Source organism: Carcharodon carcharias, chromosome 9 (assembly GCF_017639515.1).
Source record: "Carcharodon carcharias isolate sCarCar2 chromosome 9, sCarCar2.pri, whole genome shotgun sequence".
In the NCBI taxonomy this organism is placed as follows: Eukaryota; Metazoa; Chordata; class Chondrichthyes; order Lamniformes; family Lamnidae; genus Carcharodon; species Carcharodon carcharias.
Genome location: NC_054475.1, coordinates 38,394,101 through 38,414,614, shown reverse-complemented (window position 1 = coordinate 38,414,614; position 20,514 = coordinate 38,394,101). Strand labels below are relative to the sequence as shown.

General features: G+C 45.0%; 1 protein-coding gene and 1 long non-coding RNA gene across 2 annotated transcripts in view; one reads left to right on the top strand and one right to left on the bottom strand.

Moving 5' to 3' along the window:
• The first annotated feature begins 98 nt into the window (after positions 1-98).
• LOC121282230 lies at positions 99-5,106 on the top strand. Its single transcript, XR_005944022.1, has 2 exons — positions 99-325; positions 3,867-5,106. It is a non-coding gene; the product is annotated as an uncharacterized LOC121282230 (long non-coding RNA).
• Positions 5,107-10,908: 5,802 nt separating this feature from the next.
• LOC121282401 (immunoglobulin-like and fibronectin type III domain-containing protein 1) overlaps positions 10,909-20,514 on the bottom strand; it is a 62,287-nt gene continuing 52,681 nt past the window's right edge. Inside the window, exons 22-23 of the mRNA XM_041196120.1 lie at positions 12,547-12,873; positions 10,909-10,961 (exon numbers count right to left, since the gene is read on the bottom strand). Of these exons, the coding sequence (XP_041052054.1) occupies positions 10,909-10,961; positions 12,547-12,873 (380 nt within the window). The remainder of the gene's footprint in view (positions 10,962-12,546; positions 12,874-20,514) is intronic.

Below are 20,514 nucleotides of genomic sequence, written 5' to 3'. Positions count from 1 at the left end.
TTGTAGCAAAGTCCCTGCACCAATCACAAGCCTGAGATCCTGCCAACAGTACAAAGCCTGCATGTTCTCCACATATATTTTAGCTCATTTTAGTTAATGTGAACCCAGCTGAATACAGTCAAAATCAGCATGTAATAGCTTAAAGGTAAAATAAAATGTTGTTAGCTGTGGTTTATTAATTATTGTGCGCAAATGATCTGCAAAACAACAGCGATTATACTTCAAAAACAATCAATAACTCAGAAGTACTTTCAGATGTCAACACGGGGGAAGTATGTTACAGTTCACGCAGAGTCCAAGTTGCTGTGGCAAGATGTGATATAAGGTACATGTGTCTTTAAAGGTTTTCTTAAATTGTCAACCACCTGGACAGGATGTGATGTATTAGTCCCATAACTTCTATGCAGTCTACAAGCAGCAGCAGTATAGTTAGCATATGCTTAGCCTCCCAGTTAACAAGGGTGAAAAATTGTGAACCGTTCCTTTTATTTTACAGGATTGTCCCACAATCAAGCCCACTGTCCTGTGTCCCGGCCTGTATGCATCCGGAACGCTGTTTTTTCATATAATTTGAACCTTCAAACCTTGTGCAAGCACAGTAACCGCTCTGCTTCTGTTTTTGCCCCCTCATAGATCCAACCTACCACACCCCCTCCCCCACCGACCTGGTGTCACAACTCTGGCAATACGCCCAGCCTTGCTCTCCACAGCAATGGCAGCAATCCTCCTCCCAGCTCCAACAGACCCCCACGCTACAGCATCCGTTGTTTTTCTCCAGGAGAGTTGGTCACCTTGCAGTTAACATTATTTTTATCTCGTCATAATTCAAAAAAGAATCTACATTATTGTTTCACCAATCCTTGTCTTGTGATTGGTTGAAGAGAAAAATGTAACAGCATGCACTTATACATGCATGTTGTAATCTGGATGGTGATGGTAGAGGCTCCTAAATTCTCCCCATCTCATGGCTAACCAGGAATCTCTCTTACTCTTGCCATTTGCCATTGGCATGTGTTGGAGGAATTTGCAGGTTGGTACTCAACCAACTTGACTGCCATATCCTGAGGTGGGATGTGAAACCAGAGCTTCTGGATCAGAGGTAGGCTCACTGCACCAAAAGACTTCCAAATGATGTAGAAGGCAGTATAAAAATACAAGCTCTTTTTTTGGTTCTACTTTGATGCTTGCTTAGCATGGCTCATGCAAGATAGTGGGCACAATTTTCCATGCCTGCCAGGCTTGGTCATGTTCGGAGGCACGAGCAGACAATATAGCATGATTGGTTTTATGATGGCGTGAAACCAGTTTGCGATTGTCTGCTTAGCCCACCGATGACAGGCTGCGTTTCCCACCATCAGACATCAGGAACCTCATTGTAATACATCAGCATATTATTAGGCCTGCCCACCAGAATCATCCACTCCCCCCTGCCGCCATATCGTATATCCACATTGGTGGGAAAACACGCCGATATGTTTCACAACAGCACATAAGCGACATGCACTTGGCGGGCTGCGCTTTGAAGGGAACTCGAAGGTAGGTAACAGTAACGTTGTGCAGCACTCACCAGGATCGCCTGTTGGAGTTCACTGGAAGGTAGGGGAGGTCGGAGTTAAGGGCAGCCCTGCCATTGAGGTGACTTGTGAGGGAGGTGGGGGCCAAGTGCAGCCCTGCAGTTGAGGCGACTTTGGAGTGTCAAGAGGTCAGGTGGGGGCAAGGGCCTGCTGTTGAATATAATGCACAAGCATTCGGCGTGGGGGTTAGGGTGGGCGAGGAAAGTGGCCACACATTAGGGAAGCCTGTATAAAGTGACTATTCCTCTGCAACTCAAACAGTTCAAGTGCAGCCACACTGATATGATTGGAGTTGAGCTTCTAGCTTATCTACCCACTCAAGCAATGGAGAGGGATCAAAGTGCCACCACGTGCTCCAAAGCTTTTCACTACCACCACCCCGCCCCACCCATCCAAAGTCATGAACATTTTAGTGGATGGAAGAACAGTTGGACGGCAGAAAGTTGGACGACTGCACAGTTGTACTACTTCCTCGCTGAAGCTGGCCTTGAAGCAGTCACTGCTGAAGGCGCTCACAGTCCCTTGCAATCCAGCATCCAGGTTTGGACCAGTCTCCCCAAAGGTTCAAGCTAACAGTGCAGCCTTGCAGCATGGGTTAGGAGAATGCCTGTGCCTGAGCTGAGACCACAGCATGCAGTCCAACGGGCAAAGCTGCTACCAATCTGTCAGGTGGGCTGGGCGGAGGTGGGCGGGACTTCAAGCAGCCATGCAGCGTGCTAATCTCTGGCCATCCAAGGTCCAGCAAAGTCAAATTAAGAACCTTAACAAAGCTTCAGTTTTTGTATCCCAGCAACTGCATTTAAATACCACTGTGAACATAGTCCTACCAGAAATCTTGATTTTTCCCAGAAGATGCAGTTTGTAAATCACAAACTGGCTGATAACAATTTAAAGTATACTTCTCTTTAACCTGCATAAATGTGAACTAGTCTGTGTATTGTCCTTTGCATTTTTATTCTTTTTGCTTAGGTGAGGAGAGTATAGTTAAAAAAATCTAGTGTGTTACGGTCCAAATTAGGGAGTTACTATATTTTAGGGCTTGTGAGTTTTAAATACTTTGGATCACTTTATTGTAATACCTTACACATAAATTTAAAAGCAAATGTGTTAATCAGTAATCTAAAAATAATACTGAAACTATTTTCAATCTCTCTCTCTCTCTCTATATATATATATATATTTAGTTTTCAAAGTAAGCTGATATATTGTGTTACGATCCCAGCTGATGTTAATATTGGACAAGTCAAAGCCCAGAGTGAAACCTGGCTTGATAGATCCTAACATTTATTTTTAAACCATGGAGGTAAGTTACTGAACAAATTCACAGGAGTCTGCTGATGAACTTTTAACATAAAGAATAAAATATTTATTAAACAAGAAAAATGAACTATATTACACTAGACAAAAAAGTTGGAAAGATCTCAATACAAGCACAAGAAAATGATTAAAATATTCCCTATTTCTTCACCCCAGCTATATCTTTACACGTACAAATTCAAACAATTTACCTTATCTATCATATACTCTAATATTCAGGGTAAGTATGTGGTATTTGTGAACCAACTGACGAACTGTGCATAGATACATCACACTCAAATGTTAATGGCAGATGTGACCAAAGCAGAATCTGTGGATTTCTCAATAACCCACCCAGAAGGTTGTCACTCCATCAGCTAACTGTTCTCACTGAAACTCTGTGTTTCTCACGAGAGTTTCCAATCTTCACATTTGAAGAACTTTCCTTAGAATTCTCTTCAAACGTCACTCCCACTCAGATGGTTTCAACCTGGATCCATCACCGGGATTTCAGTTTCACTTCCTGAGATGTATTTGCTCTGGATCTTCATGTACACCCAAGATTCACCATCCAAACACACTTTCAGATCTTTGGCCATGCCAAGTAGAACACCACTGCTCCAGAAGGGTACCTTTTCCCTTATGGCCTGCAGCATGAGGTTACCAATCTTCGGCTGCCCTCTCAGATCTTCAGGCTTCTCTTGAGCCCACTTTGCTTCAAGTCTGCTACCCACAGCTCTCTCTCTTTAATTTGGAACCTATTGCTCTGCTCCTTTTTCCCAACTTTACTTAACAGGATCTGTTTTGGATATCTTTCCTTGTCCCTTATCTGGGACCTGTTTGTACCCCAATCTCTGGTTTAGGAATTTTTTTGGACCTTCTCCCTGTCCCCCTCCCCATGTCCTGCTCCCTAGGAAACCTTAGCCTGCATTGGTGCTCCTCTTCAGGTCATCTGACTGCAGTTTCATGCTGTTTCACTTTTTTTCTTCTGTGCAGGGCCAGTTCCCAGCCTGAAGACATGAAAATGGATGCACTGTGCATGTGCAGCTCCTTTCCCGGCCAGCGCATACATAGGAAGCCCAAGGCACGCTAGGAGCTGTAGTACCTGAACTCTGAACTCCCGATTTAAGTAAAGTATTTTTGGGTTTCATAACATTTGGCTAACAACTGCACCATCAATCGGTTCTTAGTGTTGCTGTGGTCAGATTAAAGCAAAACAAAGTACTTTTAAAGCTGGAACCAACATTTTATTATTACTTTCCATCTTCAAATCCTATGATCTACACATAATATTATTCCAATGATTGTACCTCCAAGTATTTTACTGTGATATGGAATGTCATTCATTCTTTGGTATCTATAATGCTTGATTGACACACTATTATACAAAAAGAGAGGGGATAGGAGCTAACTGAATAGATAATTGTAAAATATGTTTTTGTCTTGGAAGTAATATATTGTAAGTGAGTTCAGAAAGTCATCTTCATGGGTAAGCTTAACATATATCCCACAGTTACCCACTGAGTATTTTGTTTCAGTTCAATAGCTTATTTTGTTTGTTTTAATGAGAGGGTGCTGTAAACATGGAGGGCTAGTCATAGTTATGTGAGATATTTTTCAATTCTTATCCTAACTGTTTGGACTCCATCCATCTCAACGATTCTCAAAAGAGAAAATAACTGGTTGAAGCATTCCACTCTGAATTTTACATGCTTGAGAGGTGGCACCAAGTGATAACTTCAGATTTTCAAATTTTAAGCTTTTCACTACAGTTAGTATTCAAAAGAATCATCTTAAATTAATCTCCAATTTTAGCAGACAAAACTCCAGAACATATGTTTTCAAACTGGGACCTATGGACCAGGAGAGTCAGTGAGGGTTCCCAAGGAGATTGTGAGGCCTATGGATTTCTGACTGGAGCTGGGTATTTCACATCTGCTGAGCAGTTTCTGGAACATTCTGTATTTGTATGGGATTTTTCTGAGTTTGCTAACTTCTCCAGAAATGTTGTTGTTGATTTTTGAGTAGTTGGAATTGTATTTTGTATACTGGGGATGCCTGGAAAGGAGTTGCTATTAGCAGAAGTTCCCTCATACAGAAGTTTGAAAAGCATTGCTCTAGTCTAGGCCATTACTCTCCTTACATTTCTTATGGTGTTTTACTTCCTTTACCATACTCACATTTATAAAATGAAACTGATTCCTTATATATTAACTCAAAAATAAAACTTGAAAAATAACCCTTTACAATTTCTATTATTCTACTTTGATGAGAAAGAGTTCTGAATTATATTATGTCTATAAGTTACAAGTGTTTATACTTGTGCAATAGCATAATATTATAGTGACATAGTGAAATAATTTATTGCTAATTTGTGACCAAATGTTAACAAATTACTGGTTTTAAAACCTAATTAAATAGAGCTGATGTATCACTCACATAGTAAAATATCAAAAAGTAATGTTCAGCAAAGTACTGCAAGTACTGTTAACTGTAGCTCTACATACATTTCTGAGTTGAAAACACAAAATGATGTGGAAATAACACAGCTTCAAGAAAATACTAGTGACCAGTGGAAGAATTTGTTATGCCAACTTAGCTCAATTGAAAATTAAACCTGGCTAATTAACAATATGGAGCAACTATGATTAAAATAATCAGGCCACACAAATCAGCTCCTTAGCGCCTGCAGTTTTGGTACTGTGGGTGTCGTTTTGGGACGAAAATGGCTTCCGCACTGCACATGCACAATTTCAGCAAGGTCAGCGCCAGACGCCACTTTGGTTAGCGGATGTTAGAACTGAGCAGGGGAGACAGATCACAACATCAGTCAATATGTAACCCTTATTTAAAATCATCTGTACCATTTTGACTTTGTCACCCCAGGTACCACCCCCTCTTAAGCTGAACACGCATTCAGCTACAGGAAGGACCTCCCACCAGCATTTTTAACAGGATCATTAACTACTTTCAGGTTAGTTGCTGATTGATTTTGACTGGAATAGTCTGAGATTGCAGATGTGCTGTTCACATGCTGCTGCTGGTTAAAGCTGGTGAAGTTGACAGGGAATGGTGCTGCATATGGGGATTTCGTTCTGACCTCGAAGGTCCTAGTCTGGCTACTTGTTTCCAGTTCTGGGTGCTATAGTTACCATCCACTTGGTCTGAAGTATGAAAGGGAGATTGAGCAGAGGCAGCACAGAAGAGGACATGCTGCTCACAGGAAGGGAGAGGTGGGTGAAGAGTTCTCAGGATGGGGCCTAATGCACTCAGGATCTCCAGTGAGCATTTCTCTTACATCAAACTTAGCAGAAACAGTGGGACGAATGCTTCAGAGGAGCTCCAAGTCCCACCACCAGAAATGAAATTGGGATGCGACCCCACTCTGTTCGACGGCAGGACACGAGGTCAGCATTTTGCTGGCAGCAGCCAATTTGCAGATCACCATCGGAGCCGCCATCAAATTGCTGATGGAGACCTGCCCCAATCAAAGGGCCAACAGTTCAGCAGTTTCAGCAGCACCAGGACTAACTATGGTCAGTGCTGAAGTTGTATCACCAAAGAGGAGGACGCTTCAATGCCAAAGTGTCCTTGAAGGTGGTGGGTTTTTTTGGGAAGCCACAGCTGGGCAGGCAGGTACCTGGTGATTGGACAAGGTTACCTTGGTGATGCTGGGTGCAGGGACAGCCATTGCCACCAGGTGAATGCTTATGAAGGACGGCTCCTCCCCTCCCCACCATCATCTTCCCAACCTGATGGGAGGCCACCAGGGTTTCTCTGGTCCCTCCCAACATGGGAAAAATGCTTCAGGGGGTAGGAGGTGCCCTTAATTGGGCAATTAACTGATACAATTGGGTGGCCACATCACTGGAAGTTTCTGCTGCTGGCAATATGCAATGGAGGCAGGAAGACATTTGGCTCCCTTCCAGATGCCTTTCCCCATTATATTACCAGCCCTTCTGTCTCTCAGATCATTGGGGTGCTCGAACAATGGTTCCACTGCCTGGATCACTCTAGAGGAGTCCTGCAGTACTCTCCAGAATGTGTCCCAATTCGTCATGCTATAATTTGCATAACTGTGTCATCATGAGGGTTCAGACCTTGCCACTAGGGATACACAGAGCAGTTGAAAAGGAGTAGGAGGAGAAGGAAGAAGAGGGGGAGCAGGGAAGAGGCAACCAATACATTCCCTTTCCTGTTGAATAGTTTGTGATCTTATCATCTGACTATGGTAGCAGTGAAATTAACTCTGTTTTATGAAGGACATGCTCACTGATAACTCCTACCTCCTTCAGGCAAACCTGCAGCCTCTGAGTAGGGTAATGGTGGTGATGCTAGTGATGGTGAAGGTGACTGTCGTCAGTAAGTTCATTGTGCTGTGATCCTTCCAAGTTGGAGCAGGTAATATTTCTAAAATCTCCCAGTTTACTGTTCACCGTTGCATAAGGGAGTAGACTGAGGCTCTTTATGCTAGGAGAGGGGCTTACTTTTTGTTCCCTCTGGCCAGAGACATGCTCATCACCTGGTATCCTGGCAGCCGCTGTAATGCTTTTAATTTGTGCCGATCCACTGTTTCCTCCATTTTGAGCCACACATCAAGCCACAGGGATGGCTAAGGAGTGACAAGGGCTACCTGCTGAGTGCCTGGCTCCTGACTCTGCTGTGCAACCCAACTACATGAAGCTAGCATGCATATGCTGAGAGCCATGCTACCACATGAAACATCATAGAGCAGATCATTGTGGTGCTCAAACAATGGTTCCACTGCCTGGATCACTCTAGAGGAGTCCTGCTGTACTCTCCAGAATGTGTCCCAATTCGTCATGCTATAATTTGCATAACTGTGTCATCATGAGGGTTCAGACCTTGCTACTAGGGATACACAGAGCAATTGAAAAAGAGTAGGAGGAGAAGGAAGAAGAGGGGGAGCAGGGAAGAGGCAATCAATACATTCCCTTTCCTGCTAAATGGTTTGTGATCCTATCATCTGACTATGGTAGCAGTGAAATTAACTCCAATTTCCCATTCAACAAAAATTACAAACTGACCATCACTGCATTCTTTTGGCCACAATGGTGAAATAAAAACCACCATAAAACTACTATTCGAAGTCAACTTTATCAATTAAACCACTGAATATTCTATGTAAATGTCCAGTAATTACTTAGTGACTGTCTTCCAGATGTCTTCCAGTTGCCTGGCCTAGTGATCCTATGCAGTGGTATCCTAGTGGTTGCAGCATAGCTGGTGGGAGGCTCCTGACTTACACTGGAGGAGACCTCAGGTGGTCTTGTAGGCTGTCCTCTGGGCCTAGAAAGCACTACATTGACGTTGGAAAACAGTTTGGGCTGGTTGGTTGACAGGCAATACTAGGGCACTGGCAGTGCTGGGAAGATGAATGCTGTCATCTGGCATTACGACCGGGATGGGAGAAATGCAGTTTCCCTAGTCCCACTACTCCACAGATCACATAATAAATGTAAATGTTTAAGTCACTCACTAATATGGCCAGTTGTTTACCTTCACTACTGCTAGATCCAGAATAAAAGAGACTTTAAACAGGCTTCTTTCAATATACTCATAATAATTGATTTACTATGAAATAAAACTTCCTTTTTTAAAAAAGCAAGTTGCAAAACTGGTTAACATACAATTTACAATCTAGACATGTAATGATTTATTCCTTTTAAAACCCCAACACACACACACAGAACAAAGGACAAGACAAATAAGGTCTCTGCAGAAGTTGGCATAAGGCAACACTTTATCAAAAAGGATGAAGTTCGAAAAGATGTGGACGCTATCGATTTGGTGTTCCTGTGTGCGGAGAAGGATCTTTGGTGAAACATGTCATTGTTAACTCTCGCTTATCACAGCTTCTCAGGCTTTCAAAATACAGACGGGTTATACTAAGATGAGAATTTTCTGGCTGAAGGTAAATACCCACTTTGGACTGCGGGCAATACAGGGAGAGAGAAAGGGGAACAATCATCCTCGCAGTTTGCTCCCAAGATTCACACTGAGTACAAAAAACATGCTGCAACAGAACTTTCCCCAGACCAAGTGTTTTCAGCCAATCAACAGTAGCCCACAGCTATGAAACAGCTGTTTTTGTTTTAACTCAAGTAAACAAAATCACGTATCTCCCCAGGTGTCTTGCTGGTCAGTTAGCTGAATTCATGTGATTTCCTGGAAAAATCAGCTTACTCATGGACTAAAGTGAACATGTAACCTTTAACAAAAAACTGAAGAGAGTGTCCAAATAATTCAGTGTCCTTCCAATTTTTTAAGAAGCATATAGTTCTTGGAGATAAGGATTCCTTACATTGGAGAGAGGACAGCAGGTGCCTGCTTCATGGAGCTATTCATACTCTCACATTAGCTTTCCTAATAATCTATGAAGGATAGATTGCTGGATTACTGTGTGGTTCTGAAAGCCTCTTTGAACACTGGTATCCACATCCATGATGGTAGCAATCTAAGCCTGCTTTGCAGCAAGCTGTCTTGCTTGATAACAAACGGATTTCATGACCTCAATCTGAATTTCCATTGCAACGCTGAGCTATCAAATGACTTCTGCTTATGCTGCAATTGGTGTGGAGACATGAGTCATCAGAAATTGCATTATGGGTGGGGATGCAAGTGTGCTTATGGAAATAACCACCATTTACATGCTGGAAAGGATGGGCTCCATGCTCTGCACCACGCTCTGTGCTGGGTTGATGTATCCATGCTCCCTGGCATTGATAGCAGGCTTCCTAGCAGGCTTGCAATTTACCAAGCATTCCATTATGCATTGTCCAACAGCCTCTTTCTCTATGCCACCCCATATAAGTCCTCACCTTAGTCCTCTGCAGCAAAATTTGTGTGTGACTTTGCCCCCTGGGGATCTTGTATAAATCAGAAGGGATTGTGGGACGAGGGTGAAGTAGGATCTGAGAAGGCAAAAGGTGGTCTCAGCCCTGCACTGGCCATGACCAGTCATGCTCCATCCAATGATCACAGGACTGTCTTCTCTGTGGGCCTGAAAATAAGTAGCCATCCCTGTCCACTATTGGTTAGGTGTTGCAGTCTGCAGTTATGTACTACCTTGTCCTGCAAGAGAGAGGGAGGTGTGCCAGTAGTGTGATGCAAAGCTTGAAGTCCACCACTCTCTTCCTCATAGTTCACAATACTCCCAAATTTTGTGTCATCTGCAAAGTTCAATATTATGCCCTGCTCTCCCAATGCTAGATCATTGATAGAGACCAAGAAAAGCAGTGATCCTAATACTGACCTCTGGGAAACCCCACCTCTGTATATAACTTCCTCCAGTCCGATAAACAACCATTTATTACTCTCGGTTTCCTGTCACTCAGCCAACTTTTTATCCATGCTGCCACTGTCCCTTTTACTACATGGTTCAACCTTGTTGACAAGCCTGTTGTTATGTGGCACTTCAAATGTTTTTGGAAGTCGATATACACATCAATTGCCTTACCCTCACCAACCCTCTATGTTACCTCTTCAAAAACTCAATTAAATTAACTAAGCATGATTTGCCCTTTACAAATCTGTGCAAGCCTTCCATAATTAGTTCACATTTGTTCAAATGACTGTTAATTTTGTCCCAGATTATTGCTTCTAAAAGCCTTCCCAGCACCAAGGTTAAATTGGTAGGCCTGTAGTTGGTGGGCTTATCTTTCCACCTGGTATGAGGGTGGAGGACCTCTGTCTTCCTGTCCATCTCCTGAACCAATATCCCCAATACTGCATCAGCGAACTTTGGAACATGCTCTCTGCCCTTCTGTACCATTTTCACTCTTTGTCCTGCTTCTGTTCCACAAAAGCTCCAGTTCCTGCAGCAGCCAGAGTGCATCTCCCCTTTAAGAGATGCAACTTAGTTTTAAGTGGTGCTAACCTTGCACAAACTTTGACCACCCCCCCCACCCCCAACCCCCACTCCCCTTGCTGAGTCATGTAGCCCCTCCAGTGCATTTAGAACTGGGCTGCACACTGCCATCATTTAAATTTACAGGCAGCACAAAGTTAATTGTGTCTAGCGGTCCTCATATCCATTTCGGACTTTATCCCATTTTTCCCCATCAGTAGCTGATCAATAATTAGTACACATGCAAAAAATGCAAAGCAAAATTTCATTATCATTTCTTCAGATGTATCCATTCATTGCATGAACAGCTCACTATATATCAAACTCTAATATCAGCCAGAAATGAGATTTTACTTTGACTCGTGGTGACAATTTGATCTAATTTGTTTCTTCCACTTGGTCTGCTTATCTAAAAATAAAGCCAACGTTCTTTGCAAAGTTGCTTCATTCTGTGGGGAAAAAAAAATGAAATAATCACTTTATGTGCCATCTCTTCAATCATTATTCATTATATCACATGCATCAGTACATTAAAACGTTATTACATGAGAATTGTAATGATTTTTTTTCTTTACTTGCTAAATTCTAACAAAGATGTATATAAAGATATATACAGCTGAGTGTGAAAGGAAAGTAACAGCCAAAATAATATGAGAAAATTATTTGAGCAACTTTTTTAAAGCTGTATTGAAAGAAAGTTTAAGTTTGCAAGTTTATGGTTTGCTGGTTAGTAATATATACAGTTTAAACAATTGAATAAAATTCTGAGCCAATAGTGATGTTTGGTCTGAGGTTTATTGCACTGCCCTTGGTCTACAGGGTATTATTTGATGCTGACTTGGGACATTGCGCCTGGAGCCAGTGGAGTAGATCTTGACTTTGTGCAATAATATAAAATGGGAGATAGAGGTCAGCAAACTGTTTTACATCCCCCTCCATTTTTAATTCGATTGAAGTCAATTGAATTAAAAATTGGGAGCGATGTAAGATCGGCTGCTGGCTCAATTACCTGTTTCCCACTATCACACAAAGACGAGATCTACTGTCAGCCACAGCTAAACCATGTTGATTGGCCAGCTCCTGAACAGTCAATGATAAGTTAACAATGGGAAAAATCGGCAGTGCTACATCAATAATGGCTTCATTAAGATGTATAAATCCACGATGGAAAGTATGAGGGAGAAAAGTCCTATATTTGAGAAAAATACAGGATATATCTAACATAAGTGGCTGGAACTTAAAGGTTTTGGGAAGGGAAGAGCAAATGAAATTATTTTCATTGACAACAAAATTGCAAAGTGGCAGGTAAATAATATTACAAATATATCTGTGAGACCAGTATATTTCAGTGTTAGCATGCAATATTAATATTTCAAGTCAATCATGGATACATTGCTCTGTTACAGTGAAGAGCAAACTGCTATTGTGAGTAGGACTCAATGGCAACACAGTAAACTTGAAAAAAAAAACACATTTGGGTTATCTAAGTACTTGTGAGCCACACCAATCGAAGTTTTCAGTTAATTTCAAAGTATTTTCACAGACGATCTGTCAACTGGAATGAAGATGCAACTAATCATTAGGCTTCTTTCCTTGCTTAAGACAAAATGAGTTGATCTGTTACATTTCTCCAAATGTAATAAGCCCCTGCCCCCTTGTCTCCAGCCTTGGATTTCCTTCAAACAAATGAATTCAATTATCATCTCGGGATTCAATTCTAATAGCTCATGAGACAAACATCTTATCTTCAGCGCTCCCAGACTGTTCTTATATAAAGAATAAGAATTCTGAAATGTCTCTAATTACCTTTAACCAGTAATCTGGTTGAGGAGATAGCTCTTCCAACTGAATTCTCTGCAACGGCCATGTATTCTCCAGTTTCTTTTGGGCTTGCGCCAAAAATGCAAAGGGAACAAACTCCGTAGACATTTGTTGACCAGAAGTTTGCATCATCCGGGATATTTACATCATCTTTGAACCAGGTCACTTTAGGTGGAGGAAATCCTTTAACGGCACAGCTCATATTAATGTCTGATCCGCTGGGTGCAATGTGAGTCTTTAAATTCACAATGAATTCAGGGGCTGTCATATGGTTCCGAGCCTTGTAGGTTGGCAATTTTAAAGTAAATGGATCTGTAAAGGGAAACATAACAATAAAATAACAGATATCAAAAACAGTTGCTTGCATTATTTCAAACACTAACTCCTGCCAACATTGCAAGGCACACTCAACCTCTCCCTCCAGCAGCACCGCCGCACCCTTTATCAAAGCTGCGTGTGCCCCCAGATTCATTTTATTCTTCGTCTCATCCGACGCCTCAACAAGAAACTTTTTCTCTTTCTCTCAAGTGCTAAGGGACGCAAGCTCCAACAACTCATCGACACCAACACCCATCTAGGACCCTCCACCCCTGCCTGTCCCTCCGTCCCCATCCCTTCTTCCAATCCCAGCCCTGGCCGTGTATTCACTATACCCCCTGACCTTCCCCTCTCCGACGCTGAATGTTCAGTGCTCAGCAAAGGACTTAGTTTCATACCCTTACGCCCTCATCTCAATGAATTTCGGGCTCGGCACGATGCTGAACTCTTCTTCTGCCATCTTCGTCTCCGTGCTCACTTCTTTGGGCAGGAGTTGTCTCCCCGTTCAATGGATCCTTTTACCCACCTCCAATATTCTCCCTCCACCTGGACCCCTCCCTCTGGATTCTTACCTTCTCTTGATCTTTCGGCGTGACATTAGTCATCTCAATTTCTCTGCTCCTCTCACCCATTCTAATCTGTCTCTCTCTGAACGTACTGCTCTCCGTTCCCTCAGGTCCAACCCCAACATTGTCATCAAACCCGCTGACAAGGGTGGTGCTGTTGTTGTCTGGCGCACTGACTTCCACCTTGCGGAGGCTGAGTGTCAACTCGTAGACACTTCCTCCTACCTCTCCCTGGACCATGACCCCACCACTCAACATCAAGCCATTGTTTCCAGGACTGTCACTGACCTGATCTTCTCTGGAGATCTTCCTCCCACAGTTTCCAACCTGATAGTCGCCCAACCTCCTACCCAAAATCCACAAACAGAACTGTCCCGGTAGACCGATCATGTCAGCCTGCTCCTGCCCCACAGAACTCATTTCTCGTTATCTTGACTCCCTTCTCTCTCCCCTTGTCCAGTCCCTTCCCACCTACATCCGTGATTCCTCTGACACCTTACGTTACATCAACAATTTCCAGTTCCCTGGCCCCAACCGCTTCCTCTTCACCGTGGACATCCAATCCCTCTATACCTCCATCCCCCACCAGGATGGTCTGAGGGCTCTTAGTTTCTTCCTCGAACAGAGGCCCGAACAATCCCCATCCACCACTACTCTCCTCCGTCTGGCTGAACTTGTTCTCACACTGAACAATTTCTCCTTTAACTCCTTTCACTTCCTCCAAATAAAAGGTGTGGTTATGGGTACCCGCATGGGTCCCAGCTATGCCTGACTCTTTATGGGGTATGTGGAACATTCCTTGTTCCAGTCCTACTCCAGCCCCCTTCCACAACTCTTTCTCCGGTACATCTATGATTACTTCGGTGCTGCTTCATGCTCTCATCCGGACTTGGAAAAATTTATTAATTTTGCTTCTAATCTCCACCCCTCCATCATTTTCACATGGTCCATCTCTGACACTTTCCTTCCCTTCCTTGACCTCTCTGTCTCAATCTCTGGTGATAGACTGTCCACCAACATCCATTACAAGCCTACCGACTCCCACAGCCACCTCGACTACAGCTCCTCACACACCGCTTCCTGTAAGGACTCAATCCCATTCTCTCAGTTCCTTCGCCTCCGTCGCATCTGTTCCGATGATGCCACTTTCAAAAACAGTTCCTCTGACATGTCCTCATTCTTCCTTAACCGAGGTTTTCCACCCACAGTCATTGACAGGGCCCTCAACCGTGTCTGGCCTATCTCCCGCGCATCCGCCCTCACGCCTTCTCCTCCCTCCCAGAAACGTGATAGGGTCCCCCTTATCCTCACTTATCACCCCACCAGTCTCCGCATTCAAAGGATTATCCTCCGCCATTTCCGCCAACTCCAGCATGATGCCACCATCAAACACATCTTCCCTTCACCCCCCTGGTGGCATTCCTTAGGGATCGTACCCTCCGGGACACCCTGGTCCACTCCTCCATCACTCCCTACTCCTCAACCCCCACCTAAGGCACCTCCCCATGCCCACACAAAAGATGCAACACCTGTCCCTTCACTTCCTCTCTCTTCACTGTCCAAGGGCCCACACATTCCTTTCAAGTGAAGCAGCATTTCACTTGCATTTCTCCCAACTTAGTCTACTGCATTCGTTGTTCCCAATGCGGTCTCCTCTACATTGCAGAGACCAAACGTAAACTGGGCAACCGCTTTGCAGAACACCTGCGGTCTGTCCGCAAGAATGACCCAAACCTCCCTGTCGCTTGCCATTTTAACACTCCACCCTGCTCTCTTGCCCACATGTCTGTCCTTGGCTTGCTGCATTGTTCCAGTGAAGCCCAACGCAAACTGGAGGAACAGCACCTCATCTTCCAACTAGGCACTTTACAGCCTTTTGGACTGAATATTGAATTCAACAACTTTAGATCTTGAACTCCCTCCTCCAACCCCACCCCCTTTCTGTTTCTTCCCCCTTCCTTTTGTTTTTTCCAATAATTTATATAGATTTTTCTTTTCCCACCTATTTCCATTATTTTTAAATATTTTATGCCCTGCTAGTCTTTCCATCCCACCCCCACTAGAGCTGTACCTTGAGTGTCCTGCCATCCATTCTTAATTAGCACATTCGTTTAGATAATATCACCACCTTCAACACCTCTGTGTACTTTTGTCTGTGAAATCTTTTGATTATCTGCTCCTGTCACTGCTTGCTTGTCCCTACAACCACCACCACCACCCACCACCCTCGCCCCCAACCATAAACGAGCTTATATTTCACCCCTCCCCTCATATTCACTCAGTTCTGTGGAAGGGTCATGAGGACTCGAAACGTCAACTCTTTTCTTCTCCGCCGATGCTGCCAGACCTGCTGAGTTTTTCCAGGTAATTCTGTTTTTGTTTTGGATTTCCAGCATCCGCGGTTTTTTGTTTTTATCTCTATTGCAAGGTATGATCTGTGCATGCACAAAATTTACACATATGTACATCTAGCATTGACATCATAAGGAACATACCTGCACCCTTGTTTGCCAGTACCCATTCTGTACATGCAGAATGTCATCATCCACCATAACGTCACTACGCATTGTGACATCATTGGCAACCCGTTCCCCAATCCCCTCACCACTTCACTGCTTCTCCGCTGTCCCTTCACTGCTTCCCCCTCTTCTCTCTGCAGCCTTCACTGCTCCCTCTCACTCCTTCACTGCTTCTCTGCTGCTTCCCCTCTCACTCCCTTTGACACTTTCCCTCCCTCTCCCTTCTCTGCTTGTTTCCTCTGATGCTTCCCCTCTCACCCGCTTTGACACTCACCACCAGCCCCCACTGCCCCCCCCCCCACCACACACACACACACACACACCCCACCACCCCCCCCAACCTCCTCTGCATCTCTCCATTCCCTTCACTGCTTCCCTTCCTGTGGTGAACGGACTGGGGACAAGCAGTGAAGGAAGTGGAGAGAAGCAAAGGGCAGTGGCGAAGGCAGTGGCAGGGGAAATGGTGAAGCAAGGGGATGTTGTGTTTTTCCACTACTTTTTAGACTTCGCGCAGAACAGACTTTGTGAAGATGGAGTTTTTTTCTCTCTTCTGTGCTGGTTTGGTCTGCACCATCTTTAAAGCAGGCAGCTACCTGGGACGTCACGGATACTGTCATCATGGACACTGACAATGTATGTGAGCATGTGAAGGGAGTGTGCCCTCTGTGCTTATGGTGTCCACAAATGCAGCCCATTTCAAATCAGTGACATGAACATTTTTGAACAACATTTTCAAGTTTAACTGTTTTTACAGGCTACATGTTGTCGGTTCTCATGTAACAGCACAAAGTTGCAACTCTCAGCTGCCAATATGTTAGACCCAAACTGGTGTGCTACAAAAGGGCATTTCATGTCAGACAGTCACAACATAACATTGTCAATGTGCCTCGAGAACTCAAAGATTGGAGACCTCCATCCTGCAGACAAAGCTTACTGGCTGGAGACCATTTTTGGGAACAAAATGCCTGAAAATTTAAACAAATTAGGCGAATATTATTGGCAAACTATAATGTCTTTGCACATAATAATATGCATGTTGCACATCTACAAAGGTTAGTAGGATGAAAATTAAATATTTTCTGATTTTAGGAGCCTGGTTATGAGTCGTGCCATATTTTTCCTATTTTAACTGTAACTTTTGAAGTATGAATCGCTTCAGTTTTCCAGTAGGGAGTTTTTTTCAAAAGGGACCACCAGCAGAAACCTCCAGGTCAACAAGGTCACTGTCGCTGGTTCAAAATCCTGGAAATCCCTTCCTAACAGCACTGTGGGTGCATCTACACCACAAGGACTGCAGCGGTTCAACAAGGTAGCTCACCACCACCTCCTCAAGGGCAATTAGAAATGGACACATCCCACATCCCGTGAAAGAATTTTTAAAAATCAAGGATTTGCTTGCAATAATACTTGTTTTGTGGCTCAAATTAACCAAGTAAACAAAAAATGTTTATGCAATTTCACAAAGATTTCACATAGGTCCATGATGAGAAATATTTTGCTTTGATCTGTATAGTTAACTCCTGATTTTAAAATGAAAATAAAATGTAGGGCGGAATCATTGCCCCCCATTGGCAGCAGGCATTATGGCAGGAAGGCCAAAAATCGGTTTCACGTCAATGGCAGGCCGCTTTTCCCGCTGTACAAGTCGGGAATGTAATTTGAATGCATTTGCATCTCATCGCCTTGCCTGCCCTCCGGAATCATCTCCCCACGTCGAATTTACTTCCCACGTCGGCGTGACTACAGAACCACGTGATGTACAACAGGATTTAAAAGGCGTACACCTGGTGAGCTGAGCTTCAAGAGACACTCGGAAGTGAGGTCACACTCATGCTGCGCAGTGCTCGTGAGGATTGACCGTTTGACTTCAAGGAGGAGGCGTCATGCAGTCAGGCAAGGGTACAGGCAGGTCACTTTTTCCCAGCTGGCTGACATTGTGGTGCTGCACTATAGTTGGGATGGGGCTGATGGGGGGGCAAGGCAACACGGTCTGATGGTAGTGCACAAGCACATGCAGGGGGCAAGAGGTTTGGGGGACGAGGGAACAGCCACACATTAGGGAAACCTTGTATAAAGTGAGCATTCTTCTGCAGCCGAAACAGTTCTGGTGCAGCTACGTTGACATGCTTGGAGTTGGGGCTCTAGCTTATCTGGCCACTCATGCGAGGCATGAAAGCCACCCTTCGGGTGCAGCCAGCAAATTAATTAGCAATTTAGAGGGCTGCAGAACAATTGGACGACTGGGCAAGTTGTGCAATGTTTTAGTGAAAGCTAGCCATGGAGCAGTCACTGGTGCAGGTGCTCACAGCCCCTGGCAATGTCTTTATCAAGAATTGGACCAGATTCCCCCATGGTTCAAGCTAACAGTGCAGCCTTGCAGTTTAGTTTAAGAGAATGCCTGTGCCTGAGCTGAGAGCACAACAGGCAGTCCAATGGGCAAAGCTGCTGCCAATCGGTCAGGTGGAGTGGGGCAGAAATGGGTGGGGTTTTGGGCAGCCATGCAGCACACTAAATTCTGGCAATCCAAGTGGTGGCCAGCACTCTCTGGCATGCATTAAGGGGCTTTGAGACAGAGCCAGAGATACACACTTAACCATGAGAGGTCCCTTGGAGACCAGTGCTAACCCATGCATCTCTGTCTTTCATCCTGTAGGAGTACAACATCAGGAGCATGGAGCCTGGTGATCTAACTGTATGCTTCATGGCTTACAGGGAGCAGAGGTGAAGGAGAAGAGACCGATGCAGGTGCCTGGCTGAGCAGAGGGAGGAGCAACAGCTTCAAGAAGAAATGGTGGCTGGGGCTTCTGTGCATGTCACTGAAGAGCCCCAACAAGCCTTTGTGGTTCGGTGATTAGCTAGACCTAGAGTCTACAGAAGGCACCTGTCATTTCAGTGATGATCCAGAACCAGTGTCGCTAAAGACTGCACTTTTCCAGGGAACTGGTTGGTCACATATGCCACCTGCTGCAGGATTTGGCACCACAAGGACATGGAGGGCATCCACTGCCAGTGGCCATGAAACTGACCACAGCGCTCAATTTTTATGCCAAGTGGCTCCTTCCAGGGCTTCACAGATGACCTCTGCAGGATCATGCAAGCCTCCACACACAAGTGCATCCAGGATGTCACAGACGCCATCTTCGCGAAGGCTCAGAACTGTGTGCATTTCGCCTGGGATCAGACAAGCCAGGAAGCAAGAGCGTTGCGATTTTCGCAAATCTCTGTTTTTCCACAAGTGCAGGGAGCCATCGACTGCACTCACATGGCACTTAGATCTCCATGGAAATAAGCAGTCAACTATGTCAACTGTAAGGGCTTTCACTTGCTGGATGTTCATCTGGTCTGCGATCACAGCAAACACATCCTGCAGGTCTGTCCACGGTTCCCAGGGAGCGTCCATGGCTCCTACATTCTCAGTGGGTCTCAGATCCCAGACGTCCTCCAGGGTCCACAGAGACTGCAGAGTTGGCTCCTCAGGGACAAGGGCTACCTGCAGATGACATGGCTGATGACACCTGTGCAGTGGCCTCAGTGTGCAGCAGAGAGAAGATACAACGAGGCTCATGCTGCGAGGTGCACCTTGGTGGAGCAAATCATTGGGCTGTTGAAAATGAGGTTCCAATGCCTGGTCTGGTCTGGTGGACCCCTGCAAAACAGTCCACAGTGGGTGTTACGCATCGTAGTCGCTGCTGTGCCTTACACAGCGTGGCACTGCAACAGGGGAGGAGCGGCCTGAGGAGGAGATGGAGGAGCTGCTCATCTCCATAAATGAGGAGGATGCTGACGAGGGGGGAGGTGATGAGATCCTTGAAGGCCATCGCACTAGCCAGACCAGGGAGGAGCTCTCTGGAGGTCCTCATAGCCGAAAGATTCATGGAGGATGATGGTGACATGCAACGAGGAAACTCCATAGATTAATACCCATGCCCACGCAGTGAAACTACATTTTCTTAACCTTCCTAACCCTGCCGCTAGGTATTGGTGCTCCCGCGACATCCACAGGAGAGGTGCAGGCAGCCTGCTGATTGCTACGCCCTGTGTGATGGTCTTAGCAGGCATCCTCTGGAGGGCCGAGATGTGGACAGTCCCAGCCTGCTTTGGGTCTCGTGGTGTTGGGCAGGTGCACCCTCCTTGGTCTGTGGAGCTGGAGCTGCTGGGGTCGCAGGAAGAGGGGATTCGGATCAGCCGGACGTTCCCGGAGTCGCCTGGGTGGATGGCTTTGGGATGTCGAGCTGTCGTCCTCCACCCTATGCATTGCTGAGGGCCCCTGGCTGAGTCCTTGAGGAGAAGGAGAAGCTGGAGTGAGATCCAGCTGCCCAGCACCCCTTTCGTGTTGACACTGTTGGAGGCCAACTATGGCATCAGTGATGGAGTTCAGCTCATACAGCAGAGTAGGAGAGATGTCCTGGACCAAGCTGTCTATTGCGGCCACCATCCTGCCAATGTTGACCTCGGTCCATTGGCATGAGAGCGCGATCACCTCAGACAGAAAGCGGGCAGAATCTGCCATCATGCCTTGCAATCTAAGGAGTGCAGCTGTTATCCCTTCC